The sequence below is a fragment of the Crassostrea angulata genome, chromosome 2, assembly GCF_025612915.1.
Source record: "Crassostrea angulata isolate pt1a10 chromosome 2, ASM2561291v2, whole genome shotgun sequence".
Taxonomy (NCBI): Eukaryota; Metazoa; Mollusca; class Bivalvia; order Ostreida; family Ostreidae; genus Magallana; species Magallana angulata.
In genome coordinates this window covers 77,348,243-77,373,355 of record NC_069112.1, presented here as the reverse complement: position 1 = coordinate 77,373,355, position 25,113 = coordinate 77,348,243, and the positions used below count along the sequence as shown (strand labels likewise).

Genomic DNA, 25,113 nt, shown 5'->3' with positions numbered 1-25,113 from the left:
TGTTGACTTGTGGAAAGTTGGTGAAGGTAGGGCCTGATTTGGATGTATCAATATCATGAATTATATGAATACAATTACAAATATTTAAAGTTTTAATGCACTATTTAACTTTATTATAAACAGATATCGAGAAAAATATACTTATGTTAATATGATGTAACATAACTTAACTTATAACACGGTTTTTAATTGTCTAAAACCTGGGATATTTATTTTGCAATCCAATTAGTTGTAAAGCTCATTGACAATTACAATAAATTAAATGGAACTGAATTTTAAGGCGCATTTTCTGACTTATTTTAAGGTGGTATGGGACACCTCCATGTTGTGACATATTGTTTATCGAAATAAACAATAAAATGAAGTATAATTATATTAGTTGTTTCTTTCCCAACATAGTCACCTAACAGGTTTACTTCGAATCTGTATGTCATGAGTTCGACTCCCGATGGGGGTTTTACAATTTTTACCTCTCCAAATATTTTTATAAGCAAATTTTTGGCTAAAATTTGTAAAATGTGAAAATTCTAAACTGGTTAAAGTATTCTAATTATAATGCACTTTAATCCACATTAATATCGACAGATGTCCCATACCAACTTAAGTTTTAACGCGACTGCTAGTAATTAAGATCATGTATGTTGATATGTATTAATTTCATAATGGCAATTTAAAACATAAAACCTGAAATTAAACCTTAAAAATATTCTTCCCACAAATCCCCCTTGTTTGTTGGAAGAAACTCTACAAGTTTATATAATGACTGTGGGCCAAACAAATTGATCAAAACAACAGGTGTCCCTGCTTTGTACATGTATTTTCAGATTAACCTCCCCCAATTGTGCTATCTATTGGTTGGGAGATAGAATCCCCAGAACCTTCCCCCCCCCAGCAAAAATAAACAAATAAAAACATTCTTCTCTTTGGTAATTGTACAGTAGTACAGTATTTCCTTTTGAAAGTCCTAAGACCATCATCAAAGTGTAAATCAATGTGTGTGACACCCCCCCCCCCAAAAAAAATAAATAAATACATAAAATTTAAACTATAACCAGGGATGTATAAAACTATATACTTATATATACGTCCCTGCTACATGTATAACATAACATCTCCTGTCTGTAAGCACCCGTACCTCGAGCCGCGAAAAATGTTGTCGGATGTTGGGACAACTCTCGAGCTCTCTCTCCTCTCTCTATCTCTCTCTCTCTCTACACACCAGTGTCATTAAGTCATGATCAATTAAACATTAAAACATTAGATCTACAGCATACATCGGCATTTTACATGGCTGTATTTGTTTGGGGATTGAATTCCCAATATGAAAAACTTGGCCACTCGCTAGATCACGATCGCATAATCACGATCACGATCAGTTGACCCTCTACCGCTGTTCTATAAAAATATCCGTTCATACATGCTTATTATGTATATATGTGTTATCATGGTTATAAGTCAATGTTACCACTTACCTAACATGTATCAACTCTGCAATATTCTATCTTCTGTCATAATCAATCACAAACGTTGTACAAAATGTTGTAGTTCATCAACTTTCCTTTGTTCATCAATCCGCGCCAAAGATGAGGCGGAATTCACCCGTTCTTATTTATTTCGTACGTGTGGCCTATAATCAGCTGGTGATTAGCGTAACCTTATTTATTTAATAAAGCAGGGGGGAATGCATGTCCGATATTTATTAAAATTGTTTATTCTTTTATTTGACTATCCGTACAAATTTAACATTTTGATATTTTATTAAATAAGGGTAGGTACAGGCATCCGATAACTTGTTCCAAAAAAGGAGAACACGTGCATGTGTGCGCGCTTGTGGTCAATTGACCAATCACTGCCACCGAGAGCTTTCTTAATCGCATTTGAACAGTATAAAACTCGAAGATGGGGAGAACGATCGTTACTGAGCTCAAATTATCGTTATGGACTCAACAACCGAACTAGACACAGACATAGATGAGCAAGAGAGTTTTCATATGCATATTGAGGAAACGCCGGATGCTGATGATCATCGACTTTCGCCCATTGAATCGGAATCGGGATCTGAAAGCATTCTCTCCGCACCCAGATCAAAGAAAAAGGTAAGAATGCATTGTATCATCACTAGCCTTATGATAGGTCTTCTGTTTATTTTGTGGCAGTTTATTTAGATTTCTCTCTCTATATATATGAAACTTCATTGACGGGAGGTGTCACTTCCCTCTGGTTCGACCCCCCCCCCCCGATATTTCATATCATATTGGTTTAATGCGCGGATCCAGAAAATTTTCCGTTTTTTTTTTTTGGGGGGGGGAGGGAATTCTGACGCTTATTTGAGTTTGCCTGGGGGGGGGGGGGGGGGGGCTGGTGTTTGAGGTATAATGGTTTTATGCGCGGATCCAGAACATTTTTCCGGGTTTTTTTCTCTCACGCTTATTTAAGTGGTGGGGGGGGGGGGTGTATGAGGTATATTTTGGGTAATTTAAAAACATCTCTAGATCTGGTGCTATGTCCCGTGACTCCTGCCTGTAATCAATTTATATACATACAGACTTTGTGTTATACATTAAAAGAAAGATATCTATTGTAAAACTTGTACGCTTCTTAAGATAAAACTGTTATACATGTATATGCAGAACACCAAGTCTTAAGAATTATTTTTGCCATTGAATTATTTTAACATTGTATTGAAGTCCATATGCAGCTATTACATTTGAGTTCATATACACTGTGTTTTGAAATTTGATTGATTTAAGAAATGAAGATAATAATTTTTTTATTGATCGACGTATCAAAGAAAAAATTGACCGGAAAACTGCATCAATGCGCGTAGTAGTTGGTTTCCCGAAAATAAAAGTATGGGATGAGGCGGGGCTGCATGTTCCCCCACCCTTACCCCTTTGCTACTTGCTTGCTTTAGTATTAGCTCTAAAATTGCAGAAACTGTCATGATATTCTAATTCCATGATTTAAATATTTTGCATTAAATTGTGAGAATATAAAATGTTGAATTTTTATCAAATTTTCAATTACCTGGTAGTTTACAATTGCCTGATAAATAGAAGCGAGGTTATAAAATCTGCGAGATGTGCCTCTTGAGATTTAACGCAGATATTTACATTCCTTGCATTTAAGAAGGAATCTACAGTATTTATAAATCTTGACATGAATAATTTATTTTTGGAGATAACATTTTCTGTGTCTTCTTTTGCAGAAATTTCAAGAACAAACGCCTACCCTCAGAAGGTCACCAAGGAAACATGTACTTATTCATAAGTCACTATCACAAGTAAGGATCTATCATAATGCACATGTACTTAATTCACTTGATGCCCAGTATGTACATATCATGATAATATTTATCATGATTTATTTATTTCTACTCGTGAATATTTTAAATGCATTTAAGAAGCAAATCACAATAGAAAAAAATACGGTATAAATTGTCAACACATCAATAGTATTAATAACACGCACCTTTGATTAACATGATTATCTTGATATTAAAAGATTTTTGCTTTATTTCTAGCAGTCAACAGACAAAAACCCAAAGGCCAGTAATGTACAGACTAGGAGACTATTACTGCCATCAGATTCATATTCTGACAGCAATGATCTGTCTATTTACATGGTATGTAAACATATTTATTGACACCCATTATCTTTATTATGCACAAACCATCTCTTTATCTAATTACCATGCATCTGGTTGCATGTTGGAAAATCCAAAAATATAGACATAGACTTTGTTTTTGATATCAGTTTTTAAACAGTTGCGATGAAGAAATGGGGAGTTGATCTTGATGTACCGGTATAATGAAACATCAACAAAAGTCTGACTTTCAGTACTTTGTATCAATATTTTGATTTTGTCTCAACAGAGCTCTCCTGGTCCTTTACCTCCCCTTAGAAAATCCCCAAGAAAGAGGACATCTAAATGCAAAAAATCACAAGTAAGAGGCTTTCAGGAACAACAGAACTTAAACAATTTCCTGTACTTATTGATACAATGCTCCTATGAATAGTTTCTATTTCAAGCATTAGCCAAGCATATACATGTTTATTATTTAAAAGATATAGAATATGGCTACACTATTTAAATACATGTATCAACTTTCAAATAGCACAACAATTTACTTATCATCATATGTTTGGATAATGCTATAACATACTAAATAATTCTCAATATTTTGTAAATTTTCATTTTTATCTCTTACTTTTTAAATCCAACAGTTAAAAGAGAAAACCCCACAAGCCAGGAATGTGGTTCAAATTGGAAGAGTACCAATGCCAACAGATTCTGACAGCAGTGATATCGATGCACCTTGTGGAAATCAAATGGTAAATAAATTACATATTTATTATTGATATTTGTTTCAGGAAGGGGTAACCCTATTAAACATTTATTGCACGAATGTTTGGGAGACAAAGATGTATTACCACAAATAAATTTTTCTTCGAATTCTGAGTAGACCATCATGATCATAATGCCCAAACAATCATGCAGTTTATCATTTTTTAGTTTAATTACCGGTACGTAATGGGCTGGAAGCTCAAGAGAGCTCTTGTCTGGCATCTGTCCGTGGCTCCTTTTATATACATCTGTATTAAACAATTGTTATTGAATTTATGTTTGTTTCGTTTTATTTTATAACCATATGCACATTTCTTTAAGTCTGGAATTCGGAAATCACCAACTAGAAAGTCCCCAAGAAAAAGGACAACGTTAACTCCTGCTTCAAATCAAAGTCAAACAGGCAGAAATTTGGTAGGTATCCTTTCAGCTAAAACCAGGATACCCAATAAATGGAGAAAGTATCATAATTCATTATTGTGGTGGTACAAGCATTCTTATCAAAAATGTATTTATGTGGGTTTTTTTTTATATAAATGCAGGGTTCAAGAACCCAAAGAAATGATATGACTCAACAACCAAATGTGCATGTAACACCTGGTGCAGAAATATCCAGTGGTAATATTCGTACTTTCATTTTTTTAAAGGGACAGGGGCTTAGGGGTAAAGTTGCTTTAATTTTACAAGATATCAAAATCCATTAGTGGATACTTTCATTTCACTTAATATTCTTTTTTATAGTCTGTGTAAAAAACAACTTTCTTTGTTAAAGGAAAATCACTTAAGCAACAACTTCAAGAAATCATTGGAAACCAAAAGGAAATGATGCAGGGGATCACAAGCTTGAAAAAAGACGTTTCAACCATTAAAGGAGAGATGGAAAAAAGAAAAGCAAATGAACCTGTAGAGATTCCAAGTAAAATAAGAGTAAGTCATACTATTTTTTATAGATTTTATATATGATAATTTCAATTAATGTTTTTGTAACAGAAGTTTCAAAAAGTTTATAACAGAGTTAGAAGTTTCAATGTTGGTACAAAACCTGACATCACCATACTCTAAGAATGACGTCATCATGCTCAAGGGGAGATATATTACGAACTGACTGTGTATGGATTATACACAATCTTCATGTGACTGCTATTAACCAATTATTTCCTTACAATTTAGTAGGAGGTAAGATATATACAGATAACTTTGTTATCTCGAACTAGATGCATATGCGACCATTTAAAAACTTTGAGATATCCGAGTATTTGAGGGTAAAATACTTGAAAAATAAGTGGTTGGGACTTAAAAATCACTTCGATAATTTCATGTATTCCAGATATCAGTGTTCGAGATATCGAAGTTCAACTGTACATGTACACTGAAGAGCATGACCAAGTATCTTAAGTATTCTGAATGCTTTCAGGTTGCAGTTAAAGATTTTTACACAAGTGGCCTTGAGAGAGACATGACATGGAATTTGAAAAAGAGGTATTACTAGATTAACTCTTGCCAGAATCCAAATGAAATTAAATGAAAATCTAAAAATCAGTTTCCCAAATATTTTGATATTTGCTCACAGGTATACAGATGAAGACAACTTTGAACTTACCAATTACATTAAAACAAGTGTGCAAGGAATTGCCCCAGATACCTCAGAGGAAGTTATACATGGTAAATTTTAAATGTCATTTATACATTTTTTTAAAGTAAAATATCTATGATCTGTGAACACAACTGTTATATTAACAGGCAGTTGATATAAAATTAAAACCATAGACGAATTTGCAAAGTTGGTAGTGTAACCACAACTGTAAATATGAATGAGGTTATGTGCATGTATATGCATTTCGTGATGCAGTTATTTAATACGATTTATTTCTCAGTCAACTGAGAAGGTGAACCAGCTTACTGTGGCCTGATAACAAGATTGATTCAAAACTACTTGATTTTTTATATTGAGAACATTTCTTATTCATTAATTTCTTTTGCAGGTGCCATCAAAAGATATTTCACCTCAAAGAAGGAGGCAGAAAACAGAATGTCAAAAAACAAGGCAGAAATTCACAAAAAGAGGCAGGCAACCTATGAGAGAAAAAAGGAGGTAATATTAGATTGAGAATGGTTTTAACATGTCATATTTCAACAGTTCAGATATTTCTAAATAATTTTTATTCTAATTATTGGGATTCTTTCTATTATGATTGTGTGATACGAGAAGCTGATTTAAGAGGCATATCAAGCTTTTTTGTTCTTTCTTTTTTCAAAAGAATTTAAACTATTTTAAAATTCATTATCTTTGTTCATCATTGCAGAAACTTAGACGTCGGCTGTCTGCCTTGGACAAGAAAACAAAATGGTCAAAGGACAAGAAGGAGCTTGTGCGTGAATTACTTTCCAGCAAGTCAGCACATAAGTACATGAGTAGCGACGAGGAAGGGGATGATGGCTTTATTTCCCACCCTTTTTCCTGGGAAAGTGAAAGCTTCCGGAGTGTTAAAGACAGTCTGGACAAAAAGTTCCTGGAGACTTGTCCAGTCAGGAGTAAAAGACTGCTTTCCAAAAGGACTCGTGGAAGTCTTAAGGATGAAGAACCTCCAACGCTTCCTGAACAGTTCATGTGGATTGTGTCTCCTTAAGGTTAACATCTGTAATTCAGGACTGGGAAAATTGTTCTAAATAGCCATCAGTTTGTTTGTTTTTTTGCATTGAATAAATGTCATCCTTTATGAACTATATATATATATATATATATATATATATATATATATATATATATATATATATATATATATATATATATATATATATATCATGTCTCTACTGAAATAAAGAGTTATTATGATGATGTTTTAAATGGTGTTGTTGGTTTTTATTTCAAGCATTTTAATTTTCTAATGATTAAAGGCATTTATGTAATAAGCTTAAAAAGTACTCTGAAAGCTTGAATGGTATTATCGCTAAATGAATTTTTAAAATTTAAAGTGTAAATCAAACTTTTCCATTAGATTTACAAAAGTAAAGATGTCTTTACAACTATATTTAATTATCATAACTTAAAAGTAAATTTCATAATTGAATTGTTGTAAAGCCAGTTTTACAAAACTGAAAGATTAGCTTTACTGGAAAAAAATTGCTTTGTAAAACAGGCCATTACAATTCATTTACTTTTATGTAAAGTCAAGTAAAGATTACCTTTAACTTATTTGTCTTGGTTAAGTAAATTTTTGTAAATACAATTAAAGGTAATGTAAATATAAAATTTACAATATATTTACATGTATTGTAAAGCTGTTTTTTCATGCAGTGTAAGTCATGGTCACTATCTTTTCCTACAACTGAAGGAATTGTAAAAATGAATGTAGTTATAAGCATGTAGACATATGTTTATGAAATTAAGTTCCCATTTTTTAATGAAATGATAGAATACAAGGATGTTTATCAGCTTAAACTTCTAAATTTGAATAACTATTTAAACTAAAATTGCTATTATTTCCTTTAATTTTCTTAAATTTTGAAGATATTTTGATCATTTACTTCAGCTTTCAATATCAAATTATTTATGATTTTTACATATTATGAAGATTTAATATAGAGATATAAATTGACAGAGAAGCTAAAAGATTGACAATTTTAGAAGAGAGAATATCTAATTTTAGCAATTTTTTACTCCATTTTTTTTTATAGAATGGGCGCTGTAAAAAGTTAATGAAAAGATTTTGATGGGCACATCATATTTCATAAACCTATTCTGAATCCAAGTATCTTGTCACTAATTCACATTTGTTGAACAAATCCAACATTAATGGTATTTTTTAAAATGCTTAATAGATTATGAATCTACAGCAATCCTGAATATTATTGCAAAAAGACAAGTGATATTTTCCTTCGCCAATGTTCCGCCAAAAACATAATACTTAATAGATTTCTAACTTTGATTATTCTTGCTATGCCAAGTTGTATGATAGTAAGAAAGAATGGACATTTGATATTTTATTTTCCTTTCATCTTGATTTAATGAACATTATATCAAATTTACTTTTAACAAGTCCAAAACAGGAAAAGACTCCTTCCTTATAACATTTTAGTGAATGAATTGGCTATTTATTATTTATCTATTTATTATTCAATTTGATATACCTTCAGCTTGCCCATACGGATTCTTTGGACCGGATTGTGTTGACAGATGTAACGGCACATGTGATGGTTGTAACAGATTCAATGGTTCATGTGATTCTGGTTGTAACCCTGGGTGGCATGGATATGAGTGTCAAGATGGTAATGAGAGATTTGCACAAAACACACATTGTTTACATTTTTCTGTTTACTGATTAATTGAGAAGTCTTAGGCACAATATAGTGTGCCTAGGACTTGTCAATTAATCAGTAAAAATAAAAATGTCCTTATACAGAAAAAAAAATCTAGTTTTTCACAGCCGTGTTAAACGCCAGAATTTTAGTATGATTTTTGTCATTATTTTCGTTGTTTTTTTTTTTCTTTCAAAAGCTTGCGATAAAGGAACATTTGGTGATAACTGCAGTGAAACATGCGGACACTGTCGTGGCATAGACAAGTGTTCTAATATAAATGGGACATGTTTGACTGGATGTGCTGCTGGTCATCAGGGGGACTTGTGTAAAACATGTAAGTGATAACGTTAAACCAGATATGAAATTCCAAATTAAACACATTTACTAAAATAATAACTGAAATATTAACATCACTATAATGGTATAAATGTTAAGTAGATAAGACTTTAACATGTCATGGCAAGTACATTTGCTGGTAGAGATAGATATGAACTAATTTTTTATCCAAATTCAATACACAATTATACATGTATGACATTGTTTGATGTACATGTACCATGCGTTGAAAGTGGCCTAATAAATAGTTCATAAGCTTGAGGCGACTAAATGGTATTGTTGTCTCCTCCAGAATCATATTTTAGCTGCTTATAACGCAGTTTTTAGTTGAATGAATGTCATAGTTTGTTTTAATGTACGTTTATGCTGAATTAGTCTTATGTTGAATGTAGCTTGTCCACACGGATTCTTTGGACCAGATTGTGCTAACAGATGTATCAACACCTGTGATGGTTGTAATAGATTCAATGGTTCTTGTGATTCTGGGTGTAACCCCGGATGGCAGGGATTAGAATGTCAAGATGGTAATGAAAATATGTACAGACATTGTAAAATATTAAAAAATGACTTGGTTAAATATAAGATATCGATTTTTAAATAATCTTAAAGATTATCAATGAACAACATTTTCAATTTTTATTTTTAAACAGTTATGTTTATTTAAAACTTGACACGTCGTAAGCAATAAAACTGTTATTACAGATTTAAGATTATTCCGTATCATATCAGCTGATTTCTCTTAACATCGAACCTTTAGGGGCAAAACAATATCTAAAGTGGGTATAAAGAGTGTCTGTTACCAATTATAAGTATTCAGTTACTTTATGCATCTTATTCTGTATGTAATGATGGCGTAACACAGATAGATGATTCGATGAAACCGGTTTTCAAAAGCTGAAGTAAGTGTGTCGTCATGTTCAGTGCTGTTATCATCACAGTGAATTTTGGATGTAGCCGAAGGAGAAAATTCAGTTTTTTGTTTTATTATTATTATTATTATTATAATTTTTTTAACAATGCACAAATACATGTTGTGTGCATTAATTTAGTCGTTCTAGTATTTCCCCCACAAATAATAATCTTACTTTAGTATATATTAACTAATATATTTTCAACTTCCTCTACTTATCTTAAACTTGATTGATTTCAGAATTATTAATTTATATAATTGAAAAAAAAATAACATTTAGTTTGGTTTGTTTACAACATATCAAATTCTCTTTCAATAGCTTGCGATAAAGGATCATTTGGAGATAATTGTAGTGAAACGTGTGGATACTGTCGTGACGTATACAGGTGTTCAAATATCAATGGGACATGTTTGACAGGATGTGATGCTGGTTATCACAAGGACTTGTGTAAAACACGTGAGTAATAACTTTCAATAAGGTATGAACGTCAGATCCAACCCTTTCCGCCCTTAATCAAAATGTATGATGACTCTTTTAAGAAAAAAAACCTCATTACAAAATAACTTAAGCTTTTTAACTTTTGGATCAGAAGTATTAAATTATCCGAGTTTGATAGTACCTACATCAAGAAACATGTCATATGGAATTGTTATGATGTGCATGTACCTTTCCTTTAAAGTGATCTTAGAAAAAGTCGACTAGCTAGGGGCGACTAATTGGTAATGGTGTCTCCTTTAATCATCTTTAAACTGGCTATTGTGCCATTTTCAGTTAAATGAATGCAAAAGATTGGTCCTGTATACATTTGTGGCTCATAATTTCTATAATAAATGCAGCTTGCCCACACGGATTCTTTGGACCGGACTGTACTAAAAGATGTAATGACACATGTGATGGTTGTAACAGGTTCAATGGATCTTGTGATTCTGGGTGTTACCCCGGATGGCAGGGATTAGAATGTCAAGCTGGTAATTTCGAAATTTGTTGCTTGTAAAAAAAAGGCATACTGTATGAATGTAAACAATGTCTTTTTTATCTCACTAGACTTTTGTTGACTTAAAGCGGATTTTTATTAAGGTCAAGCATAAAGAAAAAGTGCAGAAATGTTCAACAATTTCTTAAATCATTACATATTATTGTCGCCATTTCCGTTCTATTTTATTATGAAATTAAATTTACAAATTATACGATTAAACTTCAATACTAATATTTTGTAAATACAATCAATATAATTAAAAAAAAAAATTTGACTAAACAATAATTCATTTCTAAATAAAATCTTTTCTTTTTCACCAGCTTGTGATAAAGGATCATTTGGTGATAACTGCAGTGAAACATGCGGAAACTGTCGTGACGTAGAGAACTGTTTCAATATTAACGGAACATGTTTGACTGGATGTGCTGCTGGTTATCAGGGGGGCTTGTGTAAAACACGTGCGTTTATAAGTTGTGGGTTTATGGGATGTGATCAAACGTCTCCTGTTCACTCTTCTAAATAAGGCACTTAATTCAAAATTGTCAAAATCACAATTATTATCCTACATTTTTGCAGAAAATTGTAAATTTGTATAACAAATATTCTGTGATATGATATTTTCATTACTTATATCTATCAAATATCGTGTGATTAAGCAAATTATTTGTATTTTCGAGAAAACATTGTCAAAGACAATGATAACAAATTATTATCGTATCAATAACTTGATCCAAAGGCCCGGATCATCTGTCGTTGCAAGACGCGGGTCACCGTGATATGGCTTGTTAAGGTAAATTAATAGGATGATGATAAATTTATTGGGTATAATTTAATTTGAACTAAATATTTCTTTTAATGAATTTATTTTCAAATATAACGTTAAATCATTGAACTAAGTCTTTATATAAATGGAACATACACATTATTTACTGTGCAGACCTTCATTAGTTTTAAAGTGGGGTGGTATGGATTCAATGAATGACTGTCCGAAAATCAGATCGTATGAAATAATCATTAATAGAAGAAACAGACTATTGGCAAATAAAAGATCATTATACCATTTGTTAGCCTATTTTTCAATACTTTTTTGTATGAAAGTCTTAGATTTTACATATGGATAACAAAACATGAAGCATATTTATAAACCATTTATTTCTTATGGATTAAAATATAATTCAATGAAAATAAAATCATTCATAGAATGTGACAGAGGATCCTTTGGACTTGATTGCAATGAAACATGTGGGTACTGTCATGAGACAAACCACTGCTTTCATACTAATGGAACATGCCTATCCGGATGTATTGCTGGGTTTCAAGGGGATTTGTGTAAAACACGTAAGTAACACTCGTTTAAAGCCAATCAGCGTATATAATTTAACAATTCTTTGTTTTGTATTCAATCAGAGTATTATTCATCATTTCGTCAGCTTGCCACCGTGGTTTTTTTGGAACAAACTGTGCTACAAAATGTGCTGACAACTGTGATGATTGTAATGATGTCTCTGGTTTGTGTGATCAAGGATGCCTACCAGGCTTCACGGGATATGTTTGCCAAGAAGGTAAATTATCTAAAATATCGTGTAAGATTAAGATTAAATTAAGATTAAGTTAAGACCCTACATACTTGCATTTATATATATGCCTGAATAAATAAAAAAACAAATGAAAAACAAATGTAGGATTAAGAACTACATTCAAATGATTTTCAATAAATATTCATAATGAAGATTATATTCAATACTATCTTAAATTTTTTTGCTAGATTTTGAAAACTGAATGGATATCTAGACAGTATTAATGGAGTTGTATCTTTTTTATATCGTTTATTTTTGCCACAATTCTGAATACAATTCTGTGAAATGCTTAATGTAGTAAATAGTTTGGCTTTATTTTTAATATCACAAAAAGAACGACGCAGCTAATATGCTTTATTACAGCAACAAAAGTTCAGTTAAGACTATTTAGGAAAAGCCGTCTTAAAAGCTGCGATAGTTCGGGCCTAATAATGTAAACCACGTCGTCTTACTTTAGAAATAAAAACTACACTATTCTGCTAAACACACCCCCATATATGTATACCCCCATCCCTGCATATCAAATCTTTGTTAATTTATTAATTGTAATCACTAAATTCGTCCGTTTGTCCCTCTATTTGTCGTCTGTCCGTCTGTCCATCTGTGTGTGCAAATTCATGTGGGGTCATATTTTTTTGATGGAGAAACATTGGAAGTTCTTTCTTCACACAAAAATTGTTTGTGCCCTGAGGGTCTTTCATGACATTGGCCCAATATCATTTGGGCAAGGTCAAAGTCAATGGCAGGAAAAGTGCAAAATTTGTGTCCCTCCCATATCCTTTTATAGAGAAACATTGGAATATCAAACTTTACACCCAAATTGCTAATATCCTGAGGGTGTGCCATGAACTTGATTCAAGGTCATTTTGGCAAGTTCAAGGTCATTGGAAGAAAAAAGTTTATGTTTGTGTCTGCGTTTTATTGGAAGTTTTTTTTACTTCATACTTAAAGATTATTCATGACCTAAAGATGTGTCATGATCTTTACCCAAGTTTATTGTCCAAAAAATGCTTAATTTCTCGTTCGGCTATATTTTGTAATGTTAATGATTAGAAGCTAAAATTTGACACACCGATTGCCTGTGACCTGTCAATCTGTCCTAAACTTTAGCTTTGGTCATTTATGAAAGTTCAATGTCACAATAAGAAAAAGAGAATCCAATATATTCTTATAGAGAAATACTGGGTATCATTTGTGAGGTTGCTCAAAATACCGCTGGTTTTTAAAAATTGCAAAAATGATTTGTACAGTTAAAGTTTTTTCAATGGTGATTCAGGCTGCCAAACAAATGACCTTAAAATGAATGTGGAACATTTTAAAAATACTTTCATTATTCGTTAAATATTGAAGCTTTTATATAAATTGGCTTTCAAAATGAATTTCCAATTCATGTAATATTAAATTGCCACTTTTACTTCAATTAGAAATTTAAATAGAATTAAATATCGTCTATTAGAGATTAAATGTAGGTCGATCAAAGAAAATGACGTTAATTTACTTCTACTTTTCTCTAAAGTACAGACTGTACAAACACAGTAGAGAAGATTAATTATTGGAAAACACATCACAGACATAGACTTTAACTGCAAAGTTTACTATAAACATATATTGTACATTTTGATAAAAAAAAATTCAAATCTTACAAAGTAACTTTTAAATATAAAAAAAAATAGCAAGTACGAGAAACAGATTTAATTTTCAAAGGTTTGCTGTTTGTTTGAAATATATTTGTAACAAAATCTATTGATACTTCTTTTAACTTTTCAAGTATTGTACATGCTATTATTTTTTGTTTGAGTTTGTCTTAGAATGACAAACAATGTCATTTACTTTTACATTTGCTGTCCGCGCATCAAAATGATAGAGTGATTAAATCGGTTAAGAAGTACGTTAAATCGAAACCTTCGTCGGCTTTCACATTTGTTCACTTTGTGTCCGCTTCAACTCTGTTTTTATGGCCTCAGTGCAAACTCTTCACAAACACCTAGATGACGTAGAACAGGCACATTAAGGGGTGGGGACATTTTTTTTTTTGCTTGTGTGATTGCAGTCTATTTGTATCTATTTATGTTATACAGCCTGTCCGTATGGATTGTTCGGACAAGATTGTACTGGTGTATGTAACGACAACTGTACGGGCTGTAACAATGTGAATGGTGTGTGTGACAGAGGATGTCATCCAGGCTGGATGGGAGACTACTGTGATATAGGTAGGTTAACTCGCATGGAATGTGTCTATGCGGTTAAAATGAATCAACTTTATGCACATTACATCCATAGTATTTATAGTTTGTTGGCGATATACCTGTTTTCTATTTTTAGTGATTTCAAAATCATTGCTTCAGGATAAATCTCAAGAAAATTTGTTAAAAACCGAAATGGGTTTAATGAATTTTACTGTCATTAACATGTTTAAAACGTTACTAATCATGATTTATACCTTTACAGTTTGATATATGGTAGGTAATAACAACGTTCAAAATACTAAATATGTGGATACACTTCTTAATGTATACACCTTTACCTAATACAACTGACAATTATTAAATTTCCCTTCAACAAAATCGCGAATCTTTAAAAGTGTATCAGTTTGTGTCCAGTTAATGTTGGACGTATGTCAGTGGGTGCTGTTGGTGAGTATTTACACCAGTAACAAACAACTAGTGTCCACAAAACAAAACAAAACAAACAATAAGATACATACAGAGAGACAAAGATAGAAACGGAGAAAGAGAGAGAGAGAGAGAGAGAGAGAGAGAGAGAGAGAGAGAGAGAGAGAGCCCACAAACACATTGTTGGTTCTATTGTAATGGTGTAAATACAATCTGCCTTTATAATATTAATTTATTACGCGAACGAGCTTAATCAATTCGGAAAAACACTGCACGCGGTTTTTTTAACACGACACATGTATCTTTGAGGTGTAACTGGTAAGTATTAACCAGATGAAAGAGCAAACAGTGGTAAGTAGTGTAACTTTGATTATTAAAACTAAACCATGTTTTAGTTGTGCTGATTGCAACCTGAAAGGTTTGTACATATTACAATATTTAAAGTGCGCAATCGTGACTTAACACGAACAATTTTGCTTTAATTTCAAAAATTTGCTACAACTTCGTTTTAATTTGACTTGATAACTTTACATGATCTTATCCCTATTTATTTTTTTCCTGTCATGAGACATCTATTTGGAGATTTTTTTAATATATCTATATAGTTTTGTAAGATGATATGTTTATTTAGAGATTATTTTATATAACAATATCATATATGTTTTCTTCAACAAATTAGCGTGGTGTATAAATTGACATTGTTAATTATGTAAATAACAACTCAAAAAAGTAAAGCAACGTATATCAAAGTAAAAATAAGTATTGCAGCTGCTTTATGTTCGACAAATATCAACAGCTTTCTGTTCATTTATATGTATTAATCCTGTTTTCAAAGAGGTAACTCACTGAGTGAAATCACCAACCTTTGAAGAGATAAGAACGTACTTATAACGTGGATATCCATCACACCCACAAACCCGCTGGTAATAAATTTCATTGCAAAACCATTCAGTAAATGCTTAATATATTTTTACACAAATTATTATTTTCTCGTTAAACAACTTTCTCAAAGAATATTTGCAGGCCAAATACTAAATCAAATATTTAATACCAACATTTATTTATCAGATATTTCGTCATCTTGCACCATCTTTCGATAGTTCCGGGTGAAAGTAACCTGCAAATCATTTGACGACAGACAACAAGAAAAACTTAACGCTTGTGGTAAGCACTATGGTAAAAAAAAAAAACGTGTGTTGGAATACTTCTAATTGTTTCAATCAAACTATGGAAAACTTTTGTGCTAAAAAAAATGTAATTGTGTTTTATATCATTTATAATCATAAATTATCAGTAAATTCGTCATACTGATGAATTTTGAGCAATGAACAAATATTCAAATGCATGTTGTTGCATGGATGTAAAGATAAGGCGGTGCCGCTTTTAAAAATACACTTGACATCTACCTGTTATACTGTAAATATAGATATAACGTAACATAAAAACATCATGTTTAAAACGTATTTACCTTTGGCAAGAACTTTTTTTCCGTTGCTTGTTCGATTTGGCTGATTAAAAATTTACAAGTCTCAACTGTCTTGTTTAAAATCCTATGAATTAAGATTAATCTTTGACATGTTTACTTATTTGTCGATTCTCCATTGCAACACAGTCCGTTCACCGTACAGACCTAGTAATTTGGCCGCAAACAAAGTAAGAAACATCGGTAGAAACCAGCTATATAGTGTAGGTAAGCAAACAATGAAAAAAGATTATATATTTTTAAATTCTTGAATATAGCATATATATTTTTTTTTACAACTAGTGTATTGATCTGGTAAGATAATTTCATTGTTCAAGCAGAGTCTTTGAAAATCATTCGAAAGTTCAGAAATGATAAGGTAGAACTGTGTTCTTTTCCTCTATAGAAACAAAATATAATCTTTCTTAAATTAGTAATTGGTCGTCACTTTATGACAGGGATTATCCCTTTTAATGTTTACATGTAAAGGTTCATCACTTGATAATTTAATATAGTTCAATTCAGTTTAAATCTATTTGTTCGCTCCATGTCTTATAGATGTGCATGCTCTAACAGTCAGGAAAAACCTGATATATGAATTCAGATTAATGTTTGACATGTTTACTTATTTGTCGATTCTCCATTGCCACACAGTTCGTTCAACATACAGACCTAGGGAGTAATTTGGTTGCAAACGAAGGAAGAAACGTCCTAAGAAACCAGCTATGTAGAGTTGGTAAGCAAACAAAATTTATAAAATTAACATAATATATTTTCCAATTCTGGAATATTGCATACAAATGGTTTCATTTCTACAGCTAGTGTAGTAATCTGTGTCAGATTATTTCATCGTTGAAGCAAAGTCTTTCAACATCATATTGAAGTTCAGAAATAACAAAAAGTCAATCCTTTTTTCTCGATGGAATAAAGAAAACAACTATAATTTATCTTAATTAGTAATTGCTCGTCACTTTATGACAGTGATTATCCCTTTTAATGTTTGCCTGTAATTGTTCATCACTTGATAATTCAATATAGTTCAATTCAATTCAGTTCAAATCTATGTGTTGGCTCCATGTCTTATAGATGTGCATGCTCTAACAGTCAGGAAAAAGCTGATATACATACAATACTAGAATGATCTATATTTCTGTCATATTCAGGGAGAAGTACATCTTAACTGTATCGTGTTGGATATCAAAGAACACCTGAAGATCCGCTCTCTTAAAACGATGTTCTTTTGTATATCAAATACGGATTTATGCAATGGAGTTCTTTTAGCTACAATCAAACTGTCGCTGTCAAAACTGTACACAGTTTTTTGGAAAAATTCACCGAATGCATAATCTTGCTTGTTTTCCATCTCCGAATTAAGTAATTACGTAAGGGATCATTTGAAGCAGTATTTTGAAAAGCCAACTGTGGTTACAAACACGATTGTTATAGTTACTTGAATATCTATATCAGTGAAGTCATGTGATGCTCATTTGTAATAAATTAGCGTTTAACTTAACATATATTCCCTTTTATTCTACTTTTAGCGAGACATACAAAACAGGTAATAGTTATAGGATACCAAACATTACAAGCTACATTACATAGAGCAATTACACAGATTTAATCGAAATGCAATCAGCACATTGCTCTTTAATATAAAATTGAGTGCCACACACCTCACAAGATGCTTCCCGTGTATAGACTAACAAAATCTTTTGTATTATTTATTGAGAAGTATCCAACTATCAATGTCAGAATAAAATTAGTCTCCCTTCATCGTTTGGCCTTTTATACAAATGTTATTCTGCAAAAATATTGTTATACCGGTTGTCTGTTTAGATCTCTACTCCATCTTCACCTCCTATGTTCAGAATTTAATCTGGATTTATGTATATACATTTTCATTTTCATTTGCTGCTTTTGTTTTATTAGTCTTTACCAAGCAGCCTTTGAGTGGGTGGTTTGGTGGCCTAGTTTTTGGTTTCTACCCACTTTTTTTGTGGGCAGGCATTTTTTTTATGCTTGTTTTAACTTATGTGTCTACAGTAGGGGTCTGTCATGTATTTTTTGTACATGTGTTAAATAATATTTCTAGTCCTTCGGCTCCTATCTTGTGTTTTGTGTAGATATTTATTTTCCATATGTGTGTATAATAGGGGGTCATGGTTGCATTCAGCACCAAATGTTTTATTACTATGTAACATGTTTTGGAATGCAATTATGTATATATCTTTTCGTCATTTACTTAATAAATGACAATTTTCATTCTTACTCATGTGTTCTGTTTTATGCCTGCTTAAGCAAAAAACAAGCTCAGTCTCCTTGGCTAGAACATAAAAGCCAAGGAACATAAAGTAGTGATTATTGTAAATAAAAACTTTTTTGTGACGTGCTGTGTTTATTTGTTTGTTTATCCCACTCTACACTGTTCCATACTTTGTTTATGTAATCTCCTGAGGTCTATGTTTACCCTAACCCTTAATTTGTACTTCTAGTCTAATCAAATGTGTTCAATTTGTCACGTGTCTCTTATTGATCTGTTTATTTTGAACAAGAAGCCACGCAATTGCTGTGCAGTGAAAATTGTACCCACCGTCCACCCCTTCTACCTCTTTAGATAGTTATTTATATTTGTAATTTTTTATCTCAGTTTTTTGGTTTATACAGACCTTTTTTGTGGGCATGCAGTTTTTTGGATATTTGTTTTTACTTATGTGTCTACAGTAGGGGTCTGTCATGTATTTTTTGTACATGTGTTACATAATATTTCTAGTCCTTCAGCCTCTATGTTGTGTTTTTTGAACAAGAAGCCACGCAATTGCTGTGCAGTGAAATTTGTACCCATCGTCCACCCCTTATACCTCCTTAAATAGTTTATATTTATATTTGTAATTTTTGGCCTAGTTTTTTTTTTGTTTCTTCCCACCTTTTTGTGGGCAGGCAGTTTTTTTATGTTTGTTTTTACTTATGTGACCACAGTAGGGGGTCTGTCATGTATTTTTTGTACATATGTTAAATAATATTTCTAGTCCTTCGGCCCCCTATTTTGTGTTTTGTGTACATATCTATTTTCCATATGTGTGTATAATAGGGGGTCATGGTTGCATTCAGCACCACATGTTTTATTACTATGTAACATATTTTTGAATGCCCCCTATTTTGTATATATCTTTTCGTCATACACTAAATAAATGACAATTTTCATTCTTACACGTGTTCAGTGTTATTCCTGCTTAAGCAAAAAACAAGCTCAGTCGCCTTGGCTAGAACATAAAAGCTAAGGAACAGAAAAATCTTTATGACGTCAAAAGTGGTTTACATTGATACGAATGTCTCGTATATCACTTTATTGTTAACTTAGAAATATGCCACAAACGCATTCTCAATCCTGTTTTCTGTTTTGGTAAATATTTTATTTTTATTTGACAGTTTTTTTTTATAATAATGATATACTTTGAAAGCATATGTAAAATAAAACGGGTGCTGTTTTATTACAAGACTGTTTATCTGAATATCAGATGCAAAAGAAAATAAGTCAAAATCAAAATAATTTTGGTTTCAAGTATTTTAATGTTCAATCCACACAATGTTCATCCATCATTTTCTATTTTAAGTATGTCAAATGGTTTGTGATAGGTTTTATATAAAAAATAGAAAAAAAAATTAAACAAAATTACGCCAGTAGTTTTTCTTTGTTGTTCATTTTCTTTGGACTTAGGAAAATATGGAAAAGTTATATAAGAAATCCAAGTCGGATAAATAATGAGCCCGTTGAAATTTTTCACAGCTTAAACAATTAATTTATACATGAAGGTATTTTCGTGTTAATACCAACTATTTAAAACTTTTAAGGTTTAAATTTCTTTTAATGTGTTGCTTTGTGGCGGGAGGTTGCATCAAGGCGGTGACAATGTATAAGCAGAGTGTTTGTCCGGTCAATGTCTGTGGACGTATGCAAAAAATAGGATATATCTTCTATATTAAAGAGCATAATGACGCAGTGGATAATATTCATTAAATATTCACATAAAATAAGAAGCCCGGATAATTTTTAATCGGTTTTGTCATTTTAATTTTAATAAATAAAAAGCAAAAAAAAATATTGTCAAACCCCAATATAGTATGTTTACCACGCCAAGTCATCAAAGTATTCCTTTAAAATACCATAATAACCAACTGACAGTTGTTTCCTTATTTTATGAAGTATATGTAACAAAGTGCTTTGATTCTGCTTTTCATGTTGTCATTCTTGTAAAGTATCTGTCTTAAGAAAAGGCCTATTCACTAATATACCCCGTGTTGGTTGGAGGTTGGGCAAGCGTATTTATTAGAACTTGAAATTTCAGCGCTCTAACTGAGATGACATAATCTCTGACAGCTTGGTTACCCACCAGTTATTAGACACTGTATCCGGACAGCAACAGCTTATTTCTTTAATAAAACCAGGTTTTAATCACCTGAAAAGAGACAAAACGAAAATACAAAGGATCCGGTTTCAAAACTATATTACCCCTATGATATATACAAACTTTGGAATACTGCTTAAGTAGATATACATTTTAAACAAACTATCTATAAGAAAAATGAAATGCTTTAACGTGTTCTCAGGTCATAAAGTTGTACATAACTTTGACTGGATTGAAACGATCACTTTCCGAATTTGAGCCTCAATGACATCTACATGTACCACAGGGGCTGTCGTCAAACGTCAGTAAGATAAGGTCACATCCCACCTATTAGTAAATAGATAAACAGTTTGAACATATCATCAGTTATGAATATAAGTTAGGCATATCTCTTCATTTAATGATTAACTATATGTACATATCCCCACTTCAGGAAAAACCCAATGTAAATAGCCTTAGTTAATGGAGGAAAAAACATATGAACTAGGGTTGTTAGAAAAAAAAAATCGCTGACAAGTTCGATGTTAGTGGACGATTTGCATGAGGTTTTTTTTTATAAGAACCTCTTTATAATACTGATATACTTGTTATCTGAATATCAGGTGAAAAAGAAAATAAGACAGAATCAAACTAAATTTTGGTTAAAAATATGTAAATATTCAATCCACACAATGTCCATCCTTCGTTTTCTATATAAACTTTATCAAAGGGTTTATAATTCGTTTCATACAAAACATATAATAAAAATAAAATCAAAATTATACCAGTTAAATTTCTTCGTTTTTTTCTTCTTTGGAAACAGGAAAATACGGAAAGTGAGATAAGAAAGCCAAGTCGGATAGATAATGAACCCAAAAACATTTTTCACAGCTAAAACTGTAAATTGTCTACATAAAAGAATTTCCGTGAAAATACCAAAAAGGGCACTTCTACCGTTTTAATTCCTTTAATGTGCTCTTTTTGGCGGGATATTGCACCAAGGTGGTCGCTATGTATAAGCAGGGACATTGTCCGATAGATGTCTGTGGATATATTCTATAAATAGGTTGTATCTGTTTTAAAATGGTTTAACTGACATAGCTTCATAACACACTGCATTTAATGTCAAATATTTTATTTAAATTCACATGAAATAAAAAAGCGAGATGTATTTATATTCAATTTTGCAATATTTTTTTTAATAAAAAAAATGTTAAACCCGAAAATAGTACATGTACTAAGCCGATTCATTAAAGTATTCCTTACAAAAACATAATGAACAACTAACAGTCGATTTATGAAGTATACGTAACAATGTATTTTAATTCTACTTTTCACGTTGCCATTCGTATGAATCATCGGTCGTATAAACACACTTTTCACTAATATTCTTCTTGTAGGTTTGGGGTTGGATACTTTATTACATAGAACTTGACTTCCAGCGTTAATTGCGATGACATTATCTCTGATTGCTTGGTTACCCACCAGAAGACAGAACCATACAATGAGGAATTGTAGTGTTACACACAGTATCCGGACAGCAGCAGCATCAAATAATTTATTTAATAACTACATATGCGTTATACAGCAGGCGAATAACAAGCACGTAGCATGGTTTTTGAAAGGGGACATACTCATTAAAAAAAATAATAATAAAAATCTCAAAATCTTTAAAAACCTTATCCGTGAGGGGGTAGGTGAGCGTAGTATATCTTTAATTTTAATTTCAGTCATATTTCCTTTTTTTATTTCAATTTTTTACATGCTATCTAAAACGTGGAGGGGCCACTTCCACATGAGATCAATTGTTATACTATTAAATGCAAATTAAATGCGGCGAGAAAAACTGTGCGCGCCCCCCCCCCCCCCCCCCGATGCTACGTGCCTGAACAATTGAACAGAACATTCATACAGGAAAATAAAACCGGAGATGTTAATAATCTGAAACAAGACAAAATAAAAAACAAAAGATCCGGTTTCAAAACGATATTATCCCTATGATATATATACATATATACATTCTTTGGAATACTGCTTTAATTCCTTTGTTAATTTGCTAGGTGTGGATTTTAAACAAACTATCTATCAGGAAACCGACATTCTTTAATGTGGTCTTATGTTAAAAACTTTTATTTAACTTTGCCTGAATTGAAACGTTCTCTATTCGAATTTAATCTACAATGACATCTACATGTACCACAGGGGTAGTCGTCAAACGTAAGTGAATGTAGGATTACATTCCATCTATTAATAAATATATATTTTCTTTCTCTGTAACATATATATCGTGTTGAATGTCGGTAATGTCAGTTTCATCTAGCGTTATATATGAATAATGATAAACAAAAGCCTATGCATGTTTAAGATAATGGAATTATTTTAATATATGGACAGAAACCTCTATAACAAAATACGATGACTCGATTATGCAGATAATGCATTTTTTTTCTCTGCAATGCTAGCTACCTTCATGGACAAATGAAAACTTTTCACGGTACATTGACGTCTGTGAAATGAACGCTTGCTATTTACATTTATCGTGTATGAATATTGCTAATCAAACCAATGTTTCCTTGTCTACAAGAAAAATATACACGTCTTTACTTTTTTTAACTAAAAAAATGTACATATACAAAATTTGTTCACACATTTGTTTTTATATACAATTTGTCGTAAAACGAAATCAAGTTCATTAAATTATAGTATAAATTATACTTAAATTCTAAAAACATATTTTTTTTTCAACGATAACAAGTCATAATGTAACGATGTTTAAAATAATTTTAAACTTCCTGTTTTAGCAAACCATCAAATAAACACTAGAATAAACTTGGGGTGTTTTCTTTTCTACAAAGTATTTAGAAATAAAACAAAAAATACGTTTGAACTCTAAAGAACCAAGCGAAAGTTTGGGGGTAGATCATACCTTAAAAAAAAGTTGAATAACCCAAAGGTTTTAATGTATTAAACTATTCAAAACGTCACTTTTTAAAGGCAAAACGTGTTACAATTATTGTCTAATATATAACAAAATCAATTTATTGATTAGCAAAGTAAGAGTTCACGATGTGGATGATGTCTGTATTTGCCAATGAATTGAAACTTACCTTGTTAATGTGTCATGTTTAGTGGATGATGACTGTATTTGCCAATGAATTGAAACTTACCTTGTTAATGTGTCATTTTTAGTGGATGACAACTACACAGTTAAGGCCAGAATACATTGATCATTTTGTGACTAGATAAAGTAGAGGACAGAGAAAAATAAATAAGATTATTCAAATAACAAAGCATTTATTTAAATAAAATACATCTAAATGTTTATGACATTTTATATTTTCAAAATCACAAATACAACCCAATTCTACTAGTCATAAAAACGTATGTACTAAATATGTAAACCAGAATTAGCATTGTCTTAAATGTTATACTACATACATTTGTAAATAAAAGAGGAATAACTCTTGAGCAATACTTATAAATTATGTATATTGAAAAAGGATTTATCTCCTGTGGAAAGCTAAATGTGAAACTTTAACATCAAGCTACATGTAGTCTGCAAAAGTTTATTAATTTATGGTAATTTTTTCAACGTTACTGAGTGTGGTATTAAAAGATGGCAGTGAACCCTATTCAATCATGCATGATATTCACAAAAATTGTTCTCAGATGTACTTTAAATTTTATGACTTTCGACTAAATACGCTCACAATATTTATAAGGAGCGCACTTGAGTTTTGTACTTTAATCCACTTAAATCACATGTCAGTGATAACGAAGTTCTAACACGCCTTACATTTACACTTAGAAGTACTACAAGAACAGAATGACTCTTATGAAATTGAGGTACTTTAAAGAGAACATTCAAGTATGCTTACTCTAATAATACCACATAGGAAATTATATTTACTTTGGTAATAGTTTGACAATGATATCGATTGCATTTAAACATTTAAAACAGAAACACGCACCTGTAGTAACTGTTTGATTCATATTCAGTAGTAGAGCCCAAATTTTAGTTTATACTAAATTAACTTAAATTGGCATCTAAGAAGTTTGTTTTGTTTTTTCTCTGTACATTGTTTTCATTAGGGAAAATGTTAGATAGTTTGACACATAACTTTGATATATCTCTCGTGTAATCTTCTTTCAAATAAAATCAACATTGGCTGAAATGTCCATTAAGAAGTAATGTAAAATCAAACTTTAC

The 25,113-nt window shown here is 31.5% G+C and overlaps 2 protein-coding genes and 1 long non-coding RNA gene across 4 annotated transcripts in view; 2 read left to right on the top strand and 1 right to left on the bottom strand.

Annotated features, from left to right (window-relative positions):
* Positions 1–25,113, top strand: part of LOC128170918 (neurogenic locus notch homolog protein 2-like) — a 658,320-nt gene that overhangs the window by 142,952 nt on the left and 490,255 nt on the right. The window lies entirely within an intron of this gene.
* Positions 1,923–7,070, top strand: LOC128170932 (uncharacterized). 2 transcript variants are annotated; one of them, XM_052836706.1, is made up of 12 exons: positions 1,923–2,096; positions 3,209–3,283; positions 3,524–3,625; positions 3,876–3,947; positions 4,228–4,335; positions 4,670–4,762; positions 4,891–4,966; positions 5,121–5,275; positions 5,763–5,827; positions 5,919–6,010; positions 6,331–6,440; positions 6,652–7,070. In XM_052836706.1, the coding sequence occupies exons 1-12, from the start codon at positions 1,938–1,940 to the stop codon at positions 6,973–6,975; spliced, it is 1,431 nt and encodes a 476-aa protein (XP_052692666.1). In that variant the 5' UTR covers positions 1,923–1,937; the 3' UTR covers positions 6,976–7,070. The 2 variants fall into 2 exon arrangements, with proteins under 2 accessions (XP_052692666.1, XP_052692667.1); XM_052836707.1 differs by having other exon boundaries at positions 1,999–2,096; positions 3,527–3,625.
* LOC128170962 (uncharacterized) lies at positions 3,803–4,614 on the bottom strand. Its single transcript, XR_008241965.1, has 3 exons — positions 4,526–4,614; positions 4,212–4,318; positions 3,803–3,927 (listed from the first exon to the last, which is right to left on the bottom strand). It is a non-coding gene; the product is annotated as an uncharacterized LOC128170962 (long non-coding RNA).

Excerpts from the sequence above, each read along its gene's own strand:
- LOC128170932 (XM_052836706.1), top strand. The coding sequence starts at position 1,938 with ATGGACTCAACAACCGAACTAGACACAGACATAGATGAGCAAGAGAGT. Across the intron at positions 4,336-4,669 it reads CACCTTGTGGAAATCAAATG|TCTGGAATTCGGAAATCACC; the intron begins GTAAATAAATTA and ends CATTTCTTTAAG. Across the intron at positions 6,011-6,330 it reads CTCAGAGGAAGTTATACATG|GTGCCATCAAAAGATATTTC; the intron begins GTAAATTTTAAA and ends TTTCTTTTGCAG.